General features: G+C 44.0%; 2 protein-coding genes across 2 annotated transcripts in view; one reads left to right on the top strand and one right to left on the bottom strand.

Moving 5' to 3' along the window:
* The window catches only part of cdh23 (cadherin-related 23), a 701,272-nt gene that overhangs the window by 225,951 nt on the left and 450,273 nt on the right, over positions 1-25,048 (bottom strand). The window lies entirely within an intron of this gene.
* On the top strand, positions 503-16,413 carry LOC144668719 (uncharacterized protein C10orf105-like). Its single transcript, XM_078531051.1, has 2 exons — positions 503-635; positions 15,217-16,413. The coding sequence occupies exon 2, from the start codon at positions 15,222-15,224 to the stop codon at positions 15,636-15,638; it is 417 nt and encodes a 138-aa protein (XP_078387177.1). The 5' UTR covers positions 503-635; positions 15,217-15,221; the 3' UTR covers positions 15,639-16,413.

Raw genomic sequence — 25,048 nt, 5'->3', positions numbered from 1 at the left:
TCTGCAGAGAGCCAGCATGGACTCAATGGACCGAATGACCCCCTCTGTGTTGCGATAACTCTGACTCCAAGGTAAGTGTTCCAAAAATAACTGATAAAGACATGCCTTTTTTTTTGTAAACGCCCCTCTGATATTTCTCCTGTGTTTTGCTGGTACCAGGGTTTCTTGGAGATTAATCTCCAATTCCTGAACACTCCATGGCAACCCAGGTCTTGGCAACCCTGGCACCCAGCTGATCATCATCATCATCAGCAGCAGCGGCAGCAACTACAGCTACAGACACTCAGGCACTGGCTGCAGAGTTTAACAGCTCTGGAACATTCCATTCCACAGGCACCGGGAAGGGAATCCAACTCGCTACGCTGGCAGTGAGGCTGACTAAACTTTACACCCTGCCCATGAGGGAAAACAAGTGAGAAAGAGATCACACAGAAGCCAGCGGTTCCCGCTCGAGCTGTGCGGACGTGGCTGCAACTTACAAAGGAGTTGGCAGAGATTTTACTCCTCAGCCTCCCTCTCGACATCGTGACTTACCAAGTGCATTTGAACAGAAGCAAGGGAGGTCTGTCTGCCTCAGAGAGAAGTGAGAGTGTTGACAAGTGTGAGAGCTTTCAGCAACTGGTAATGAGATTCAGGTAAAGAAACTAGATTGATCTTTTATCTTTAACTTTGCCAGTGCGCAGGGAACCTTACTGTCTGCCTGCACAGAAGAATAAATTATTTTATTTATTTTTTTGGTTATTGGATTTTTATGGAATATTCTGCCAGGGCAGTACACTTTTAATCTTGCAGGAAAGAACTGATTAACCTCGCAAAACTTGTGCTGACAAATTTGTTACCCTGGCAAATTGCTTTTTGATAACTTTCAACCTGTTATTCTATCATGCCACTCACATAGCCAAATGCTGCAGAGGCTCCTTGTCCTTGGGACCTCCGGAGTACAGGGAAGGGTTTGGATTAACAAAAGTGACAAACTGCAGCCGAAGTCTTTAAGGTGCATTTTCAAATCGTGAAAAAATGTAAAAGGAAAGAATTGCATTTATATAGTAACTTTCACAACCTCAGGATGTCCTCGAGATATTTTGCAGCCAATGGAGTGCTTCTGAAGTGCACCCAGTTGTAATATAGGAAGGGAGGGGTTCAATTTATGCACAACAAGCTTCAACAAACAGCAATGTGATAATGACCTGATCATCTGTCTTAGTGATATTGGTTTAGGGATAAATATTGGTCAGAACGCCAGGGAAACTCGCCTCCTCTTCGAATAATGCCTGGGATCTTGTATTTCCACCCAAGAGGGCAGACAGGCCTTGGTCTAACATCTCATCCGGGAGCTGTCACCGCCTCTGGCAGTGCAGCACTCCCTTGGTACTGCACTGGAATGTCAGCCTGATTTTGTGCTCACGTCTCTCAAGTGGGACTTGAACCCACAACTTTTAGACTCGCGGTGTGAACCGAGTCACGGCTGAAACCTAATGTAACAAGACAAATGGATTCAGGGAGAGACTTCCAAGGGGGCGGAGGTTGGATGATTTTCCCAGTCTCCCCATAGGGGCTATGACAGGAAACTGGGAAAACTCCTGAAACATTTCAGGGTCATTGTGAGATCTCCAGGACAACAAGGTGGTGAAGGTAAAAGTCTGAGTTGAACTAAAGTGAGAATCCAAAACGCTATGACCTATTAAAAAATTCAAACTTGGATCATTTTGGATACTGATGTGTGCTGCATAACACACGGATAAAACTTCCCGATGGACACAGCTAGTCACTATTTTCTTCATCCTCGTCGACAGTTTCAAACTTTCTTCCCCATGATTCCTGATAGTCCAGGGAACGTTCTTAATTCCTGACAGACCCTCAGTGTCTGCAAATGGGGCTACTGGATTCCCCCGAATTTAACTTCATTCATTGCTGCAGCACTGAACACATATTAAAACCACCCAAATGTGACAACAGTGCACAAGGACCTGGTGATCTAGTACCGCCCAACTGGTGATCGACTGGTCCTCATTTGGGAACTGGTGCCAACCTCGTTACCTACCTGTGGTCACCTGGTGATAGAAACATAGAAAGATTTACAGCACAGGAGGGTGGCCCTCGGCTCATCATGTTCGTGCCAGAGCACCAGGTCTTTTACAAGTGATCGACTCACGCTGATCCAGGTGTTCTGGCCTGGTGACCTCCTAGTGCAAATCAGATGGTCTCAGCCTGATCTGCTGACCTAACTGGGAGTGGAAAGCAGCGGTGAGGTTGAGTCAGGGGCAGCTGAAGGGATGGGAGGAAATTGGCAAATTAACACGTTATTCAATGTGGGCAGGGAGGACTATTTTTTCGGTGGTTTTAACTCTAGAAAGATTGATAATTTAACCCTTACGGTTGTGGACTGGCAAGTGGATATGGTCTAGATGCTGTGGAACTGTTTGCAAGATGGTTACAAAGGAGGACAGACTGTGCCAGCTATCAAACAGCAGTTAACTATCTTGAATTCAGTAATTACACATCAGTCTTTGAACATGAAATACTCGCAAAGGAACGGTGTGCTGGAGCATGCGATGTTATTCAAGTGGCTATTAATTCCTAGAACGCTTTCTTACATTACAGGACGCTAAAGCCTGAAGTTATCCTGTGGGATAATATCAAGTGGATAGCTTAATGCGTTCATCTGAAATTACTTTGTTACTTCAGCAGAGGGGTTGACCCTTTTTGGAATAAAACAATGTGTCAGGCCACCAGTGGGGACCCATGGAAATGGTCTCTCACAATGTAAACCAGGAATGGAGGAAACCTGGGGTTGGTGAGGGTCCACATGATGACAAGTATCTTTCACAGAGTAAAATCAAACACACGATGAATCCTCAAAACACTGCACACTCACACCCAGATATAAAAAAACTCAAAACTTTTCCTGAACACATATATTCTGTTCATCTTTTTTTCTTCTGCATCGCTATCAAACAATATTTCGCCACCTTTGTCTATTATATACCCACTGTCTGTTGTTATCCCTTTCCATCTGTCAAATATTTCAACGACTGGTTTATAGCTCTCATTTTGTGATTTCTTCCCAGTTCCAGTACTTCATGGGAACACAGGAATATCACAGGTCTCATGGTGCCATTCCTCTTTTCACCTGCCTACACCACTATTTTCTTTTCAATTTCATCATACTCAGGTGTGTTTTTCTTTCCTCTTTCTATCATCATTGCTGGGATCTCATCGGCCATCCACTCCTCAACTCATTTTCTTTTTTGTTTTTATAATATTTTCTTTGCAGCATGTTGCACACTAACTTTCACACTGTTCCATTTGCTTTCTATTTCTTGTTCTGAGACCTCTGTTTGTTCTGTCTTCTCAATGCTGAGGCATTCGTACTCGCTTTGAGTGAGTGCCTCTCCTGATGTTTTCATCCTTCAACACGTCAAGGTACAAATGGTTGCACATCTTTTTTTGTTTTTGGTATTTTCAGCTTCATTTTAATTTTTGTCGCAAGGGGGCAATGATCTGAATTAATATCCACCCCGGGGTGTGTGTGAATGCTCCTTATACTGTTTCTAAAATGTTGTTCCACCAAAACATTATCTATTCGATTTCTACACACATTTTGCCAGTAAGACATACCCTTCTGCAAGGATGACCCAACCAATGGTGAAATTCTCCTGTCATAGGTCAGTTGGTGAAGCACTCCACCCCTATCTGAGCCACAGAGAGGCAAATTTAACATAAAAGGTTAGAAGCGATTTCTAATACTCAGCGTCTACAGGGAATGTTAACAAGACCTTAGATTCAGTAAAAGTAGCTCCCACTCAGGAAACCCAAAAATAAATATAGACTTCCATAGGAATCTGGTCAGGAATAAAGAGGCTGAATAAAAGGCTTTCAATGTTGTATCATTTTGGGGGCGATACCAACTGGACAGTGGAAAAACTTTCTGGCTGGAAAACACAACATTCCGTGTGCAACAGAACAGCCACTGTCTGCTAATAAAGCGCCTTTGTAGATGAGAGAGGTCGACACAAACGCCAGCCGGTAAACACTCATCTCCTGATCTTTGTTCCCACCACATCCAAGCAGGTCAGTCAAACACAAGCAACATTCACAGTGTTGTTTAAATGTGAACTACGCCACTTCAGCACATGGCTGGAGAATAAAATAAACACCCTGCATTTCCACAACACCTTTAACCAACTTAAAACGTTCCAGAGTTCTTCGCAGGAGAGACTATCAGACAAATATTTGACACGGAGCCGCGTAAGGTAAATATGAGACACTTGACCAAAACATTTGACCAAAGAGGTAGGCTTGAAGGAGAAGGGAGACGCAGGGAGGTGGAGAAATTTAGGGAGGGAATTCCAGAGCTTAGTGCATGTCAAACTTCACAGGGCCAGCAGTGTTCCTTCAGCATCACAATATTATGGCTTCCTGTGCCTTTCATGCTTAACTTATGCTCTTGGCTTAATAACCTGTTATTTCCAATGTCCTCGTGCCCAACTACTGGGCTCAGGCACCACTTAAGAGAACTTACTGAGAGAAGAGCCCTCAAAAGAAAGGCTGATAGCTCCACAAATTGCAAATCTCCTCTTGATTCATTACTCAGTGGCAGATTAAAAAGATGAAAGGGACAGCAAGAGACAGAGAGACAGGGAGAGAGTGAGACAGAGAGAGAGTGAGACAGAGAGAGAGTGAGTGATAATGTGAGTGAGAGTGAGTGAATGAGACAGAGACAAAGAGAGAAAGAGAGAGCGCAAAGGAGAGAGACGGGGGGAGAGTGAGACAGAGAGAGAGAGAGTGAGTGAGAGTGTGAGAGTGAGACAGAGACAGAAAGAGGGAGCGCAAAGGAGGGACAGGGAGAGAGTGAGACAGAGAGAGAATCAGTGAGTGAGAGTGAGTGAATGAAAGAGAGAGAGCGAGTGTGCGAGACAGAGAGAGAGAGAGAAAGACAGAGATAGAGACAGGGCGAGAGAGAGAGAGAGAGAGACACACACATAGAGTGAGAGAGAGTGCAAGAGGGAGGGGGAGAGAGCGTAAGAGAGGAAGAAAGAGAGAGAGCGCAAGGCAGAGAGCACAAGAGAGAGATACAGAGATATAGAGAGGGAGAGAGTGAGAGAGAGAGAGTGAGAGAGAGACAAAGTGAAAGAGAAAGGAAAAATCAAAATGAAGATAGAGGTAAAGATACATAAAGAGAACAAGTCAGAGTGAATAAAAAAATCAACAAAGGAAAAGCACAAGAGAGACTGCAAGAGAGACAAAAACACAGAACAAGATAAAATAGGATGGGGATGAGATCCTGCCTCGAGTCTTGAGTGATGTTTATCAAAGAGCAAATATTCTGAATAATTAATATCCCGTAACACAATAAACAAAGTGAGAGAAATCAACGTTAAGAAAAAACACCAGCCAAAAAAGAGAATAAAACTGTGTGGGGACAGCCTTAGGCCTGGTATGTAGGAGCGGGTTCAGGTTCAGCTTTAGTGGTGGGGTCAAGACTCTGTGTCTCTGGAAAACTGAGATTTCTTTCTGGGAATGTTACTGTTCTGTATCTTTCTTCAAAAGTATCATGTTTTAATTTTTTTTTCTTTCTTTTTAACAACATAATGTCAAAGGGCGAGGGGTCTCAGCCTGAGGGAGGCGAGTACTAGGTTAAGGAATCAGCAACGTCTGCTTGTGAGAAAGTGGAAGGGGAACTTCAAACGCTGATTCAGTGCAAAGACTGTAAAGTTCAGTTCATGATGCTAAGGCGACAGAAACAGAGGCAGATTCAGTCATTTATGTAAATTAGTGACTGCGGTTCCAAGTAATGAATTGCATGTGATGCATTTGGAGGAGTTTTTGTTTGATGTGGTAAAGCTCTTTACTAAAACAGGGAGAGGAAAATGAGATCTGCCCAGTGAAGCAAGTCAGTAGAAATAAAAGAATACCATTGGAATCTTTCACCTCTTGGCTAGTCCCACTCCACACTCTCGCAGCTTTGAATTCCGTGCTGTTCCTGGTTCAGCGGGTAGCCCTCTCGCCTCTCAGGCAGTAGGCTGCAGGTTTAAGCCCCACTCCAGAGGCTTCAGCCAAAATTCAGGTCGACACTCCAGTGCCTGCTCTCTGAGGTGGATGTTAAAGATCCCATGGCATAATATCGCAGAAAAGCAGGGGAGTCATCCCTGGTAGCCTGCCCGATATTTATCCCTTAACCAACATCATTAACACAGGTTACCTGGTTATTATCTCATTGCTGGTTGTGGGATCTTGCTGTGTGCAAACTGGCTGCCATGTTACCTACATTACAACAGTGACTATATTTTATCAGCTGTAAAGTGATTTGGCACATCCTGAGGTCATGAAAGATGCTATATAAATGTAAGTCTTTCTTTCTTTCTTTTATTGCTTTAATGGTGAGTTTAGTTCTCCTCTAGCCTACACCCTCTTGGATTTATTTTCAACTCAGCATGGTGAACGATTCTGTTGTACCCAGCACTCAGAGCTGACTCTGTTCCAAGCACAGAGAGGAGCCCTGAGATTACAGTTAATCTCCAATTGCTGTGATACTTGAACTGAAAATGAGAGCTAAGGTTTTAGTTACTTTGATTAATTCCCTGAACACTGGGATGAATGGAAATTGATGTCAAGTGCAGCTGCACATCACTGTAATCATCTTTATTAACTGCACCGAGTACTCTCTCCAACAACATGGATCCACAGAAATAGCTCCTTATGTGGTAGCATTTCCCGGAGTCCCCCGTGGAAACAGAGTCCAGGGGGAAGGCAATACAGGCCATCGCAGTAACTGTCGAGACCAAGGGGTAGGGGAGACATGTGGAGAGGGCCAAAATATCCCCAAGAAATTCCCCTCCTTCGGGGAAACCCTCCTGGTGGAGGTCCTGCGGTGCAGTGGATAGTGTCCCTGCGTCTGAGCCAGAAGCTCCGGGCTCCAGTTCTCATTCCAGGGCTTCATGGCCAAGGAAGGTGCGTTCATAACGCAGCCAAACAGCTTGAGTATCAGCCTGGAAATCCTTTCCAACACACACCAATGGCAGGCAGTAAGAGCGGGAGGGATTCCCGGTCAGCCATGTGATGGAAAGAGCATTGGAACCCCAACCATCACAAAGCATAGTTCCAAGCTACAACAGGCACGTGGAAGGGTGTGTTGCCACAGCAACTCGGACTCCCTGAGTGAACTGGAATACATCACCAGAGCGGGAGGGGGCTTGTGTGGAACATAAACACTGACATAGATCTGTTGAGACGAATGGCCTGTCTCTGTGCTGTAAATTCTATGTACGATCTTGAGGATAATTATGACTTTGGGTGAAAGTGTAATTTGGATACCAGCAGATTAGTTGCACATCTGTCCCAACTGAACTCAATCAAAACTGAAATCAGGAGAGATGTATTACAGACGGCAGCTCCATTATTAGCCATTTCACACTACTGCCCCAAGTCAAAAGGAACCCTCGATTCTTCCAAATTCTGAATGATAATGAAGTGCGGCCTCATCCTGAAGTACTCTGAGCCAGCAACTTCAAATATTTTTTAAAGTCGCATCACAGAGAGGATGCTAAGCTGGTTTGAGATGATTTTTAAAATCTCAGTCCCAATTACCACCCCATCAGCCTATTCTCGATCATCAGTAAAGTGAAGGAAGGGGGTCATCAACAGTGCTGTCAAGCGGCACTTGCTTATCAATAACCTGCTCACTGACGCCCAGTTTGGGTTCCACCAGGGTCACTCAGCTCCTGATCTAATTACAGTCTTGGTTCAAACATGGACAAAAGAGCTGAACCCCAGAGGTGAGGTGAGAGTGACTGCCCTTGACATTAAGGCAGCATTTGACCGAGTGTGGCATCAAGGAGTCCTAGCATAACTGGAGTCAATGGGAATCAGGGGAAAACTCTCCAATGGCTGGAGTCATACCTAGCACAAAGGAATATGGATGTGGTTGTTGGAGATCAATCATCTCAGCTCCAGGGCATCACTGCAGGAGTTCCTCTGGGTAGTGTCCTAGGCCCAACCATCTTCAGCTGCTTCATTAATGACCTTCCCTCCATCATAAGGTCAGAAGTGGGGATGTTCACTGATGATTGCACAATGTTCAGCACCATTCGCAACTCCTCAGATACTGAAGCAGTCCATGTCCAAATGCAGTGAGACCTGGACAATAGCGAGGCTTGGGCTGACAAGTGGCAAGTAACATTCGCGCCACACAAGTGCAAGGCAATGACCATCTCCAACAAGGGAGAATCCAACTATCGCCCCTTGATAATCAATGGCATTACCATTGCTGAATCCCCCACTATCAATATCCTGGAGGGTTACCATTAACCGGGGGGGAGGCTGTGACACAGTGGTATTGTCACTGGAATGGTATTCTAGAGAGCCAGGGTAATGCTCTGGGGACCCGGGAAATTTGAATTCAATAAAAATTTGGAATTAGAAGTCTGACCATGAAAACCATTGTCAATTGTTGTAAAAACCCATCTGGTTCACTAATGTCGTCTAGGGAAGGAAATCTGCCATCCTTACCTGGTCTGGCCTACATGACTCTTAAAAAATGCCCTCTGAACAAGGGCAATTAGGGATGGTCTAGCCAGCGACATCCACATCCCATGAACGAATTTAAAAAAAGCTGAACTGGACTAGTCACAGTGGTTACAAATGCAGGTCAGAGACTAGGAATCCTGCAGTGAGTAACTCACCTCCTGACTCCCCGAAGTCTGTCCACCATCTACAAGCCACAAGTCAGGAGTGTGATGGAATTCTCTCCACTTGCCTGGATGAGGCAAGAAACTTGACACCATCCAGGACAAAGCAGCCCGCTTGACTGGCACCGTATTCACTCCCTCCACCGCTGATGCACTAGTGGCAGCTGTGTGTACCACCTACAAGATGCATCGCAGGAACTCACCAAGGCTCCTAGACAGCATCTTCCAAATCCATGACCGCTACCATCTAGAAGGACAAGGGCAAGAGATAGATGGGAACACCACCACTTGGAAGTTCCCCTCCAAGTCGCTCACCATCCTGACTTGGAAATATATTGCCTTTCCTTCACTGTCGCTGGGTCAAAATCCTGGAACTCCCTCCCTAACAGTGCTGTGGGTGTACCTACATCACATGGACTGCAGCGGTTCAAGAAATCAGCTCACCACCACCACCTTCTCAAGGGCAATTAGTGATGGGCAATAAACGCTGGTCTGGCCAGCCATGTCCCCATCCTGTGAGCGAATAAAAAGGAATTCACGGGAGGTAGGACTTAAAAAAACAAATAAAGAAATGGCAGAAACACTCGTCAGGTCAGGTAGTACCTGCTACAAGAACAGACAGATTGAGATTTCAGATGTGGACTCGTCATCAGAACTGGAAGATAGCGGAACGAGGGGGAAAGAAATAAACGCACGCGCATGAACACACGCCACAGCAGCTGAGGCGATCCACAACATTCCTAAACAACCCACAACATTCTAAATAAAAGTCAATTTGCCCCATCTCCCAATGTTAATGAACCCTTTAAAAAAATTCCAAGATCCAGGTCCACATCTGCACCAAAAGCTAATCAGTTCTTCCTTGGGTCATACCCGATCTGTGTACCAAGTTTCATTGAAATCCATCCATTAGTTTTTCAGGTATCTTGGTTACAGACAAACAGGGGCAGAAACATTACCCTCTGTCCACCTTCAGTGACAGGTAATTAACAGGAGACACTGGATAAATCTGAGAAACGTGTCTGCATTTATTATGTGTTCCAGAGTGACGACTCTCCCAGTTTTGGAAGCATACGAGCTGCTCTGTTAAACTTAACATTTTCCCGAAGGAAGGAAAACATTCCTTCCGGATAGTCTGATACTTTGGCACCAAAAAAAAATAAACACAGCGAAAGACTGAGCATTGAAGATAACAGAGTAACAGCGAGGTGGGTTCAGTTCGACCTTGAGACTCGGGTCTATATTTCATCACACTTAACTAGCGGGAGGATCTGAAGGATTGACCATTAATCACCGAATGACATACCTCACAAAGTTGTGGTGTTGGTTAAGTGACAGGAAACGTGTGATTAAAAAGCTGTGGGATTCGATTAGCATCATTCTAGTAAACTGACCTGATAATTCAAGTGAGTTATGGTCAATTCCAGGAGTGGTTATAAATCAACTTCTTTGCTCTTGGCCATGTATTCTGTTTATATTGCACATTGGTAGCTCGTTCTTAAGCTTATCGAATCTATATATGAGCTCCACAGGCCGTGGGGCCCCAGTATGACCAAACCTTAAAGAACAGATAGAAAATTTGTTCCCAGTCCCGTGTCAGTGATACTCCAAATTGCCATTAGTATTTGTAAGAAATCACTTGGAGACTGATCCTACTCTGATTTTCTGCCCAGATTCCTTGAGAAGCCTCTCACTTGAAAGCCATGATTTAGTTCCCCTCAAGCTTCACAGGCCGTGCTCTCTCCTCGCTGTTAAGAGATTGATTCATTGCCCACAGCACAGCACACTGTACAGTGACTGATCGCGGAGTTTGAAGGAGAAGCGCTGGCCAGTGCACCAGGAGAACTTTATTCTTCCTTCAAACAGAGCCAGATGTGATATTTTATCTGGGTCTGAGTGGCTATACTGTCACACAATACAATCCTGAAGGGCCAACCCAGATTCTGTGCTCAAGGCCAGAGTGAGGCTCGAACCCACAACCTGAGTCAAGAAAGAGCGGCACCTGCTGAAAGAATGAGAAAAGGACTTATATTTACATAGCGCCTCTCAGGACTTTTTGACTCTACAGCCAATGAAGTACTTTTGCAGTGATGTCACTGTTGTAATGCAAGAAATGTGGCAGCTAATTTGCACACAGCAAGATCCCATTAACAGTAACGTGTTAGTGATATAATGATGATGGCAGAATACCGGTCAGGACACCTGTGAGAACACTCCTACTCTTCTTTAAAATAGCGGCCTTGCGATCCTTCACATTCACCTGAGGGAGCAGAGCGCGCCTTTGGTTTAATTTCTCTTCCAAAAAACACAGCATTTTCCAACAGGGCAGTGCTGGAGTGTCAGCCGAGACTTTGTTTGGCGGGACTCAAACCTACAACCTTGTAGCTCAGGAGTGAGAATGCTAACGCTGAGCTACGGCTGGCGCTCAGATGAACTGACGTGTGGAGGAAGAGATAAGAATGGCTCACGTTTAGTGTAGATGGGAAATTATATCAATAACTTCTGAACAGCCCCAATGTTCCTTGAAACTCATCTGCTTGTGCCTTTGAGCAGCCACAAAGGCTGGACAAGGAGCTCTCCAAATAACTTCAGAGAATAATCTCTTGCACAACAGGACTCCGGCTGAGTGAATTTGGAGTTGACCAACATTGAACAGCAAACACAATGCACATGTTGAGCTGCACATTGATGTGACACTGAATTCATCGCTGAGCTGTTGACAACTGCGCCATCAAAACAATCTTATCTGACCGAAATATAGATCCTTGGACATTTTATGATGACCATTTTGAGCTGACTCTGCTCTGAAAGTGTAATCTCAGCCACATGTAGTGACTTGCTCTCTGGGCTGCGCGTAAACAACGTTCATAATGAGTTTCAAAAATCTTATATGTGTAGCCTGGGTACTGCGCAATGAAATATCAATTTACAAATACTGAATGTCAAAAATACTGAAACGCTCCTGAAGAAATGGTAACAAAAACTTCAACCGATCGCATAAGAAAAGCTAAAACGCACAGTTGTTTTCCTTCAGTCCGGTGGAGAGATTGGAGGAGCTGGGATAAAAACAAAATACTGCGGATGCTGGAGAGTGGAAATAAAAATAAAGGTGCTGAAAAATGAGTGTCGGTCTGACAGCGTCTGTGGAGAGAGAAACAGAGCTAACGTTTCGAGTCTAATATCACTTTTCTTCGGAAACCTGGAAACTGGGTTCTGAAGAAGAGTCGTGTTAAGCTCAAAATGTTAACTCTGTTTCTCTCCCCACAGATGCTGCCAGACACTCTGAGCTTTTCCAGAGCTTTCTATATTTATTACTGGAGAAGCTGCGATTGTTCTCCTTGGAGCAAGAGGGTTAAGGGGAAATTTAATAGAGGCGTTCAAAACCATTAAGGGTTTTGCTGGGGTAAGTGAAAAGGAGCTTTACTATCAGCAGGAGGGTTGGTAGCCAGAGGACTGTTTAAGATAATTGTTAAAAGAACCAGAGGCAAGATGAGGAGAAATCTGTTTTTAGACACAGAGAGTGGTTGTGATCTGGAATGCACAGCCTGAAATGGGGGTGGAAGCAGATGGGACAATAACCTTCCAAAGGGATTTGGATATTTACCTGAAAAGGAAAGATTTGCAGGGTATGGGAAAAGGGTAGGGAAGTAACGCAAATTGGATCGCTCTTTCGAAGAGCCAGCACAAGCACAATGGGCCAAATGGACTCCTTCTCTGCTGTGCCATTTTATGGTTCTCAAGGTTTTGGCTATATCTACAGGCAAGATTCCTCTTTTCAATGCAGTGTTTTGTCTAGTTAAGTTAACAAGTCTAAGCTCAGTTTTAGCCAGACTTTGAGGGTGTCAATGGGTAACTGTCTATAAAAAGGGGAATTGTGGGGCAGTTACCTAATTAATATACATTACTCTCACTACCCCCACTACTCCTCTTTGCCACTCTGCTAGTTCAGAGGGTCTGACATGACCTAACTTTGGAAATCTTAACCTCGTGCCTGTGGGCCCAAAGCATCCAATCATTTCTAATCCCACTTAAGTTGGCAAGTTCACTCAAGCAGACATGAAACATGGCTTGTGCAGTGAACATAAACATCACACTGATATGGCCACAGGTGACATTTGGAAGCTAAAAGCTAAAACACATGACTGTCCTGTACATGGCCTGCTTATTCCATATCTGATTTGAGAGCGCTTGAAACTGGCAATAGATGCTAAAGCGAGGAGGGCAAGAAAGTGTTCCATTTCTCACTGTCGAGATGCCACCTTAAAACAACGTGAAAAATTATCCAAAAAGCATTTGAAGCAAAATCAAATAGTCATTTGATAGTTACAGAACTTGAGTATTGCTGAAAAAAAAGAGACACTGTATCAAAACTTTTCATCCTGTACTCATCAGGACAGCTCAAGAAATTATCAGCAGTAACAGGGGAAACAACAATTTATACTGCATGAGAAGAGGGTGCCGGTTGGTTGGCAAGTGGATTCCGATTGGTGAAGGCATTAACATGGGGAATGTTCAAATTCAAACCGAGCAGGTTGACTCTGGTTGGTCAAGGCGTTGCCCTGGGGAATGAACCAGGGAATGACTCTTCCCTAAGCGCTTTATCAGTTGAAAAGGGTGCAATGTGTGGACATGTTCCTTTTGCCTGCAAAGGAACAAGGCCCTGCGTGTGAATAGATGTGGCTTCCAGCATGTGTGAGTGAGTCACACTGCGAGCCCCACTGAAAATTAAACTAGTTTTCAGTGTAATTCTTGGCGCAATCAGGATTGTTCAGCAGGTGTTGTCCAACCTTGAAATCACATCTAGTGTTGGACACTACGTTTTGAGTTTTGCAAGCACAGGCTGGTCAGCACAAGCCTACCTTCATTGGTCAAGATACGTGCTAGGATTCTACAGGTCCATGCGCTATAAGATTAGCCTTATCGGCAACCTTGTAAATAGGGGCTGAGCCATTTGCTCACTGTACAAGCTTGATGTTGAAATAGGAGTGCATCAAAGACATCCTGCAGGATAATGGCTACCCTGATCAGATCATTGTTCACTATGTACCGCACACACTCAGGAATGGGCCTAAGGCTGACTGTTTCGGTCCCGAAAAGTGCCCAGTCTACCTCAGATTACCCTGGAAGGGTAAGGTGTCTCAAAAATTTGAGCAACAGGCGTGGTATTCTAACAGGATGCTGCCGTCATGCCAAAAGGATGTTCTGCCTATCACGCAAATGAGCAACGTGGTGTATGAATTTCAGTGCTGGCGTGATGCCAGGTGTGTAGGCCGTACGTCCTAACGACTGTCGGACTGTATCAAACAGCACGTCCCTTCGGCTGTTCGTAAAAGGCAAAGTGCTGACCATACCCAACCTTCATGAAGGTTTGAAATTAGTTACCATGCTTAGTGATTGTAAAACATGGGCCGATGTTCAGTGGTTTACAACGGAGTAATCTTCATGCGCTGCTGTCCCAAAAGAGTTTATGATGTGGGGCAAAAGGGATTCCTTCAGTTCTATGACTCCTTTGTCTTTGACGCAAGTACAAAGTGTTAACTGAGCCAGGTAAAGGAGTCAAGACAACACACTATGGAAGGTGAAAATAATTGCATTTTCTCTTCCTTTTGGAAGCTATTTTGTTCAACCTGTAAGTTATTAAACCCCTTCTACCACAAAGCATTATTTAAGAAAAAGCCCAACATGGAAGGGATGAGGCAAAAAGAATCTTTTTGACCTCTGACAGCATTTCCTACAATTGAAGACATGAAGATAACAAGTTAGGTTCAGAGAAAGACAACCCTTTGACCAATGCAGTTTGAACCTTATAGAATATGAACTCTACCCATGACAGGTTCTGAGGCAAATAGGGCCTCAGTTTCAAGTTTCACTGAAAGGACAGTACATTTAAGTACAGTTCTCCGCGATTTGATACACGCCATCTTATGCCATCAATGTACTGTTGTGTGCTTTGATTCAAATTTCTAAACAGTTTTCCTGTCATGCACAGCAACTGTGTCAGGCTGGCCCGGCTGGTTGCACTCTGGGTTAGAAGATTGTGGGTTCGAGTCCCTCCCCAGGGGTTTAAAGATACTGGCTAACACTTGAATGTAGCCCAGGCAGATAGCTGCAGTGTCAGGGATCCGTCGGAGGAGATGTTAAACCAAGTTCCTGTCTAGGTGAATGATTATAAAGAAAGGCTGTAATGGGAATTCAGTGGGATCGAGATCACATGAGCTGAAGAACCTGCTTCATCTCAGCCAATTTTATGATATCGCATCCATATGAACATCTGAAGCTGATGGGCAGGAAAGGACAAGCTGGTCCATCAAGTCTGTCCCACACTCAATGGCTGGAACATCATGGCTAGACACTTCTTCACTCCCTCCCTTCCAACCTCCTCCTAGCTAAGTAATGTGCTCTTCTTGACAAAAACATTGAAGTTTGGGCTTAAACGGGTTGAATCACCTTTTCTCATCCTTGTTGGTTCTCAATTAGCAAGGTAAAAATTAAAGGTGTTAATTTGTCTTTCTTTAAACTCAAAAAACAGGAACCATGAACTCAGAGACCAAGAATGGGACAACTGCAGTGCCGAGTATTCTTAAGCTGCTCCTGACCACCACAGAGACATTTCAGAGGACTGATGCGTCAGCTGAAAAGGGAGACCCTCTGCCAACCATCATCGCCTTGATATGCATATTCCTTCTCTTGGCGACATGCGTGAGCTTTGTAGCCTTGTGCAATCCTGCAGGTCTGGACGCTTCCCGCTACGGCCCCTATGAGTGTATGCCGTATCACATCGAGGACTCCAGTGAGCCCCGGTTAAAACTGTGGAAGCGTTTGGACTCCCTGAGGCGGTCGATAAACAGCTTCAGGTGGAATCGATCCCTCCCTCAGCCTCCTCCAGCTTTTACAAGTCATCGTCAGGCGGAGCAGAATGATCCAGAACTCACAGAGTCGACAAAAATGTAAAGATCCAGTGAGTGTAGAGTTTGCACGTAGACTTGCTTAGTACAGAGAAGCCAGTGAGCAGAAGTAATAAAAGATTAACTACTTTTGCAATCAATACTCCAGGGACCAACAAAGGCAAAATTGAGGATTCAAAGAGCATACTTCAGAATGCTGAACAGACTGCAATGTGAGCAGCGGCCAACATTAACAAGGAAAACACAGTGAGCTCCAATGGCTGAGTCCATGGTTAACCTTTAGGCTAAAAGACAATAGTAAGCTAAAGGACACAAGGACACTGCTCGGAAGTTATTAGCTATCAAGTGTTCATTGTCTCACTTCAATATTGAACCATAATCTCATTACAAGTGGTAGTTATCATTAGTATCTATCCCCTTCCCCACCGTATCCAGCCCATTCTGCTCATTGGCCGTTCAGACTGACAGCACATGTTGTCCAATATCAATTTCATATTCAATCCCTGAGGGGTTAGATTTGGGACTGCAACCAAGCACAACAGCTTCCGAGGGCGGCTGAATTGCAAGATAGCAATGCAGACTGGACTGAAGCCCTTGCTGATTCAATCTGAAAAACTCCAGTCAGTTCAGTAACATCCTCCAAAACAAAAATGATAAATTATTGCAAATGTGAGTCAGGAATTTCAAGCTTCCTGCATCTAAACAGGAAATAAAGCAGGGATCTAGCTTTACGTTAAAAGGGAGCTACCTGCCATATTTCTCATACAATAAAATGCTGTTGACAAACCATTTTGTAAATAAAGCTGGCAATGGTTCTCTCACTTGTAGCAGTGCGAGTGGCAGTGATAATCAGTACTAGTGTGAGCTGGCCAGAGTAATGTGGGCCATTCTGTGGATTCATGCTTATTCAGCAACAGAAAATTGTCCTGAATGGGCGGACAAAGGATGGGCAATAGGTCTCCCGTTTCCACTCTACACTTCCTGTTAAAATAGTCAATCAATAACATGGAACATGGAAGTATAGAGTTAGGAATGACCAGTCACCTCATCAGACACCATGCACAGTCCATCACTTATGCCAGGGGCTCCCAAACATGGGTTGTGACCCCCGGTGGGGTCACAGGCTCCCTCTCCGCCCAAGTCTGCAATGGTGACTGTCGAGTGAACACTGTGCCTCCACAGACGTGTCACAGGGTCGAAGGCCTCTGACATGCGCGCGTGATTTGTCCTTACCATTGTTCGGTGGGCGTGGCTTAAGGGAATGAAATCGGAGGCCCCAGCGCTGCCTGAATGAGAACCTGCAAAAAGATCTGTGGAAAAAAGCTATTGGACCCCCCTCCCCGCCAACCCCCCACCCTCACAACTCTTCCTCCCCCGCAGCCCGCTCTCTAAACTCTTCCCCCTCCCCGCCTCACTTTGCTTTCAGAGAGCCCTCATTCCGGGGGTCACGCCAACTTTGGAGGTGCAAAATGGGGTCACAGTGGGGAAAAAGTTTGGGAAGCACTGACTTACACTACCCAACTCACTTAATCCCCTAAAGTCAGAATAGATTAAAATTAAAATCAGCAAGATCCTCAAACCGTCTACAACTACACAAGATAATCAGGCAAAGCTCCAGGATATTAATCTAATCCTGATAGATCCCATTACCGCACATCATAAATGACTCAACTATCATCCCCGAAGCACAGAGATCAACGTGCCAAAGAGATCACTGAGGTGTTAGTCCTCACAACATCCAAACTTGGATAAACAAAAACAGAAAGTGCTGGTAAAACTCAGCAGGTCTGGCAGCATCTGTGGAGAGAGAAACAGAGTTAACGTTTTGAGTCCCATAAGACTCTTCTTCGCAACTGGGTAATCTGACACTTAGTGAAACTGGGTTTTTCTTTCAACTAAGTGTAGTCCTCGCTGGTGAAAGAAAGGGAAACTTTCCAATTGGTCCTTTGAGATGCACAAGATGAGCTATGCCTTACAATTGTTTAGATCCTACAATAATAATTCAACGACAATTCGTATTCATCGTGCAGGAAGGTGTTTCAAAGGCACTTCATAAGGAGATTTCTGAGAGAAGTGGGGGAGGAGGTTTCCGGGAGATGGTTGGAGGCACAGTTGAAGAGGTCGGCTTTGCGCAGGATTTTGAAGCTGGCGCGATATAGAAAGGGAAGTGCATTAGTGAGAGAGTTCCTGTGCGCTTGGGGAGGTGGTGCGGGATAACTGAATGGTAAGATTTCCATGATAGATGCCAGTGAGGAAAGCTGTTTAGTGGCTATCTTTGAGGTATACTCTGCCTTGCAGCTTGAACTGGAATAATTCAGTATCCTGAAAGAAGAAATAAAAATGAAAACATATAATCTTAACCAACAAGACAACAAAAGGCACCTCAGGCAATTTTAAATAGCAGTGGAAATTGTTTTCTCTTAAAGTTGCAACAGCAAAAGTGAATTTGATCATTGATAAAGAGTTATGCGAAATAGTTCCCTCAAAATAGTTAATCCTTGTCCTTCCAAGAGAAGCTGGATGAATATCTGCAGAATAACAGGGTAGAAGGTTCTAATTATAGATATTTGGAGATGTTACTGATGCTTTTAAGCACTTTCTATGAACTGACAGGGTTGGATCTTCAGATAGTTTATATGCATGAGCAGAGAAAACCAGCAGGAAGCCTTTGTTATGTTCATGCTGCTATGACTCAGAGATCTATAAAACGCCAAAAACACAATTGTCTTTCTCGATCATTGGATGTGGCAAGTCCATATTTCTCCCAAAAATCAGCAATGAAATCCCAAGGTTCAGTACAGGGTTGCGGGAGAGTTAATTTGAATGCCCTCACACTCCCAGTGAGGAGCTAAACTCAAAGGGAATGAAGGCTGCAGAACTGACACTTGCTCTATCTCCAAGCTTGAGCTCCCTTCCAACGAAAATCTCTGCAGGAGTGCGGGATTAATGAATTCACCCTTTGGTGTAGACCATCGTTGTATATCTCCAAATTTTATTTCCAGTGAAGTCAACGAGAAGAGATGTATAATGAGCTGGTGATTTGCTATCACCCGTTATATATTATCACACAGAGTCAAGATCTACCCTCAGTTTCTAATTTAACATACCATTGAACAATACAACTATGCAATGAATATTACCTGTCCCTTCTTATAATATTTTGCTCTATTTGGTGTAAACAAGAGATCAACATTATCTCTACCTTATTTTATGGATTAGTTTAAAAGAATACAACTAAAACATAGCTTGGTTCAGTCAGACCAAATTGATTCACCTCCCAATAAGTAGCTGTCTGCGCCCAGGTAAGTTTATGGTGCAGTCTTGGCATTCAGGTATATCCACCGAAGGCTTGAAATGTGGTGCTTTTTGGTCATTCTTCAGACATCTACATGTCACCCGTCCGTGACACCTAAACATTTGTACGTTGACAGGTAAACATTTTCCAGGTGAGAACTCGAAGAGAACAGTCATCTGACTGTTCCGCAAACACTGAGTTTCCTCCCTCGAGCTGGTTAAGTGAAGCAGTGCTTTGTGTTGAATATTACAAGGAGTGAATGAATCACACCGATTAATTACAGGAACACTTTCCAGAACACTGAGCAATGTTGAGGTCACTGTAGTTGTTAAAAAAAATAAAATCCCAAAGATGCTTTTGAGCACTTTGTGGTCAGGACCAGGATGTAGTTTGTGTATCTGCTGAATCTTTTCTTCAATGATTATTTGAGGATAGAAGAATAAGTCTTTAAGGTCACAGTTTTGTTTCATTTGGTCCATCTCCAAATCAGCACTGAAATTTCAATTTTCAGAAAGGGGATAGAATGAAAGTAATTTCCGGTTTACCAAAGGTAGGAAACATTCCTTACCAAAACATACTCTTCCTACTGAGTTAAATTATGAAGACTTTGGGATGTTCATAGTGTTTACAAATATAGGCCTCAGACCAGCTACTCTACATCAGTTTTTAAGCTCCACATAAGCCTCTTTCAACTCTTCTTCATCTAACCCGATCAACATATCCTTCTATTCCCTTCTCCCTCAAGTGATTATCTAGCTTTCCCTTAAATATATCTAGGCTATTTGCCTCAACCACTCTATGCGGCAGCAAGGTCCACATCCCCACCACTTCCTGGGTAAAGAAGTTTCTTCTGAATCCCCTACTGGATTTAGTGCCTATCTTACATTTACAACTTTCAGTTTCAGTCTCCTCCACATGTGGAAACATCTTCCCAATGTCTAGCCTATCAAACACTTTCTAAAGTTCAAGTCAGGTCACTTCACAGCATCCTCTTTGCTACAGAAAAGAGCTGCAGCCTGTTCAATGCAAGTTTAGTTACGGCAAGTTGCAGTCACAAGTGAAATATACAGTAATAAAGACATAAAACACTGGGTAGCACAGAGGTCCAACAGCATCTGACAAGACAGGTTTGTGTTTCAGGGGTGTGCTTGTTGTCTTTTCTCTTCACAGACAATGTGTATTTCTCTAGCATTTGACGTTTTTAAGGTTTCCGGTGTTCAGTAATATTTTTTAAACACACAAAGTGCTGGCGTTCATATCACAGGACGTGTGGAATCACAGCACCATACCGAGAGTCTAACCAAAATATTTTTACTGGAAGAGTGACTATAGCATAACAAAGCCACTGGTGAGTCAGGATAAACAGATGAATATTCTCGCTGGGATCCAAGTTTGGAACATTCTGATCAAACCCGCTAGATCATATTTTAAAACATTTAAAGAAAAAATCCAAACATCTATCATAATTCAAGCATAAAAGACGCACAATTACATAAGCCAAAAAGTGATACAAAAATCGATGGTAAAATTAAAAACTAGAAAGGGTAACTGCAGTGAAGTGACAGGGTGGCAGACAGCAGAAATTATTTAGCTGTGTCCAATTGAACATGAATTCATTCTCAGACTGTCAACATCAAGGATGTGCGAATTAACAGCACTCGCTGCACAAAGGATGAAGTGAATGAAAGACTTCAACTGTAAATACATGCACACAAGATTTAATTAGCTGGAAGGGTTCTCCTTCATGTCTTAAAGGATAATTTAACACTTGAAAATTGTTCTTATAAATTTGGGTAGGTTTTACTGTAACTCTGTTGAGTACTTGTTGTTTTAATTACCTATAACCCATAAACAGAAGAAATAACTAGCATTTAAACCCACACCACAGGATATCCCAGACTGCTCTGCAGCCAATCAAGTGCTTTGGAATTGTAGTCACTGTTGCAATGTGGGGAATGCAGCAACCAATAGGCACACAGCCCACATGCGCAAACAAGACAATGAGACCTTCACTGCTCTTTTTCGAATATATGATCTGTTTTGTTCACTTGAGGGGGAAAAGTGGTTTAATGTCTCATTTGACTATGCAGCACTCCCTCAGTACTGCACTGAAGTGTCAGCCTGGAGTATATGCTCAGAAGTCCCTTGAGTGGTTCTAGAACCCACAATCCTCAGAGTCAGAGGAGAGAGCGCTACCTTTGACCCAAGGCTGACATTTAACAGCAAGATACAATATCATGGAAGCCCAAAGTTACATTTAAGCAAGCATGGGGTGTTCAACTCAAGGAATAACCAATAGCAGAGGAAGGACCAACATAAAGCAATGCAATGCGGAGATTGGGGTAATTGTAATTTTGGAAATAGCGTGAAACAGGGATTGGTCGCTGGTCCTCCTTCTCTCCTGATTATTGACAGGTGAGGAAAATGGAGAAAGCTGTTTACTGAGAGGTCAGACCAATAACACCCAACTTACACCATCCCCAAAAGTTAAAATTAACCCCAATTCCCCTTCAAACACAAACATCCCCCCAACGCTCATAGTTTGTAAAATCTAACACAGAAAATGCTGTGAATGGTTAGAAAATAGTGGGCAAGATGTTGGAAACCAGATCAAAAGTTCAAAGAAGTTCATGGTGGGTGGGCGAGAGAGGGGGTGGTGGGTGGAGGTGAAACGGAATCTTGCCGTGCCACAAAATGGGTGTTGGCAGATTGGTGGCTTGTTCGAACACCCGGCTATGTAACAAACAGCTGCTCTACCCTCCACTTTGCACCTCTGCCAAAGTTCAAATTTACATCCAATGTTGCAAGTGGTTTGAGTGAGAGTCTGCACCTAAAACTTTAACTCCGCTCTGTACCCTCCACAAATGTTGTGAGTGTTTTTGTTTCAGCTAAACAGCATCGACAATTTTCTGCTCACCATTTACTCATTGTTTATCAAGGAGGAGAGAAGCAGCTTGGTGATGTGACAATAATTGCACTTACGCCTCAATGAGAGGTTTCTCCGGCTGTGCATTAGCTCAGAAAAATAATCCCAATCGGACAACGGGCTGTCCTATAACAAAGGGTCTTCTATCTTCAAACTGCAGTCAACAAGTACCATTCTACATTATAACAACTGCCATCATTATGTTGGCCTCAGACTACACTACGCCACTCAGCTTATCACTAATCAACGTTCCAACAATGCCATGTAGTTTGGACTATGAATGATTTCACAGGGAAATATGTATTTATACGCAATTCTCACGCACTAAGTAACGAACAAATTGCTGCTACTCTATTCTAGCTCTTTCTCTGTGAAAAGAACAAAACATTTCTGTTGATCTTACAACTCATCTGTTCTTGGCTCTCTCATGTGTCTCAAAGCGCTTCACACAAAAATAATTAATTGCTTTGGAGTGCAGTGACCATCGTTAAGAAAATCAATGTAATTAAATTGAACAGCCATTTTCCACACAACAAAGCCCCCACAAAGATGAATAACCAATTTTAAGTAGTGTTTGTTCAGCAAGGAACATTGGGCAGAAGACCAAGAGCTCTCTACTCTTCTCTAACTAGTACCATGGGACCTTTTACATGTTCAACTGAGCAAAGAGACAGTGCCTCAGTTTGACATCTCATCCGAAAGACAGCAGGCTCTGGCAACGCAGCACTCCCTCAGTATGGTACTGCAATTTTGGCCCTTGTCATGTGAAGTCCCAGTGTGGGGGCTTCAATCAACAATATTCTGATCAAGAGTAAGAGATAAGCAGACCCTAATATGCAGGGATTGGGGTGAAGAAGAGTGAACCTCCATGACCAACATCTCGGATTAACACATTCTGGATGCACCCACCAGTGACCTCCATCCCTGACCCCAACAGAGCAGGCGCTGGTCATCTTGTTTAAATATTGTTGTGAGACACTGATGCCACTATGATGCATCTGCTCAGAGTATGGGGGGAGTGGATGGGATGTGGCGTTCCATAAGTGGATTACGCTTGGAGCTCTGTGTCAGGCCCAGTACAGGCATGTCATATCACGAACTTTCAGTCAATACTTTTAAAAATTGGGCACAAATAAGTGTTAAGGTGGCTGCTGCAAATCATGTGACTTTTGGCATGTGGACTACAGACAGTATCAAGTCTCCAATGAATAGCTAATTAAAAATGGACATAGGTGTGGGTATCTCACAGCCATTTGTGGAATTCACACACCTCTTTGTTTAAGGATGGGCCAACACATAAAGACTATGGAATTTCCAGACTGCCTGTCTCCGTGTTTCATATTGGATGAAAGGGAAAATCAAAACTCAATGGCCACTATCAACTCCCCATTGCATCTGGGTGGCCTCCGCCATCTAAACTAGACTGGGTCGGCCTCAGAAGTGCTAACTGAGCAGTCACATGATTGTAGCTGGAGGGATTGCACCCTTATTACCCCAGGACCCAGCAGGTCCATCAGTCATTAGCCAATCTGAGAACCAGACTCTGAAACCAGCAGTAAGTCATTTGCAGCCAAAGTGCTTAACCTATTTCAGTTTCAAAGCTCACCAGCCTCCTAGATATTTGACTACAAGAAACCTTTCAAACCGCTGTGAACCCTTGGCTTCACAAGACCCTCACTTCAACTTTAAGTCATCATATCCATTCAAAGAAACCACAGGCCTACCACCCGGGAGACTAGGAATCGTAAATCAGAGACTGAATTAACTATAATCTGTAAAGGTGCACTAACTTTATCTGTATCCAATCTTTGTGTGTGTGTATATGTGTGTGTGTACAGGTATGTCTGTGAGTGTGGGCTGAATTTTACCGCTCGCAGGTGGACAAGTGTTTGTCCCGATCGGGCATAAAATAGCGCGAGATGATGCCGGGCGACATCCCGACATTGTCCAGCGCTCCTGTGATATTTTGGTCGGCGGGTGCGCACAAAAGTCAGAAGCGCGCCCGCCGACAATTAAGTGGGAAATTAAGCATTAGCATCGCAACTAATTCCAATTTTTTGCTGCCCGTCCAACCTGACGTTTGGCGGGCGGGCGAATCGGCCTTTGCATCTTTCATCAAACCTCATTCACGGGCGGGATGAGATCTCCATGAAAATATAAATAAGTTTCTGTGGGCAACATTTTCATTGGCTAAATTTTCAGGTGATTGATTATGAAACACGGGCAGTTTTTTTCAGCTTTTGAAACCTTTGTATTTGCTTTTTCAGGTCTTCAGCTCCCTGAGGCAGCGCTCTGCCTTCGGGGAGCTGTCAGCGCTGGTCCACGTCCATGTTGACGCCCTCTTCCCGCCGTCAGCGCTGAGCTTTTCAGCGCGCGCTTCACGTTGGCCGGCCAGTAATTGGTTGGGGGCTGACCGCGACCCGTTTTCTGGCAGATCCCGGGCCTGATGATCACGCCTGCCCTCCGAGCTGAAAGTTCAGGCCCACATGTGTGTATGCGTGTGCATGTCCATGTGCATGTGACTGTGAGTGTCACGGTGCGTTAATTTGGGGTAATATGTCTGAGAATAAAAATATTTATGTATTCTAAACTCTCAAAATCTTGCTGCTGAATGATTTAATTGGAATACACACTCTAAGGGTAACAAAAGATACACAATTCTGATTACTGGCAGTAAGGGCACAAACACATTCTGCCCCTGACACCAGCTACGCTCTACTGAGGGGCCTGCATACTTCCCTGGGTCCATTTTTTGCTGCATTTCAGCAACAGTTTTAAAGAAATAAATCTGAGACATAAACATTCTTTCTTCAATGTTCTTGGCCAAGGGTGTGCATTTCATTCCATTTACTAAAACATCGGAACAGCCAGCCACTGAGTAATAACCAGATCTAATGCTCCTGAGTTTGGAATAATTAATAGCAACAGACCAACTGGCTTCGCTGAAACATCAGTGTCCCACTTCTTCCACTCTCACTCCCCAGTGTATGGTGTCTCATGGAAAAGGATCTCCAGTTAGAAAACAGAGAGAAACAAAAATCTGACTGCTCCAACCTGGAGAATGCACTGGGAACCTCAAATCACCATGAACCAAACTCATCTTTTCTCGGAGTGAAATCTATTGCCAATGTTTTGGGTGGGTTGCTGCAAAAACCCTCAAGGCTTGGCAGCGATCATGGTGCTAGGACCAGGCATGAGAGCCCTTGTGCAGGAAAACTACATGACTTCGCTTTTC

This window comes from Cetorhinus maximus, chromosome 27, assembly GCF_964194155.1.
Source record: "Cetorhinus maximus chromosome 27, sCetMax3.hap1.1, whole genome shotgun sequence".
NCBI lineage: Eukaryota > Metazoa > Chordata > Chondrichthyes > Lamniformes > Cetorhinidae > Cetorhinus > Cetorhinus maximus.
The sequence above is the reverse complement of the archived record's forward strand: the minus strand, read 5'-3'. Positions and strand labels throughout refer to the sequence as shown.

What these genes read in the sequence shown, in the direction of transcription:
- LOC144668719 (XM_078531051.1), top strand. Translation starts at nt 15,222, where the DNA reads ATGAACTCAGAGACCAAGAATGGGACAACTGCAGTGCCGAGTATTCTT.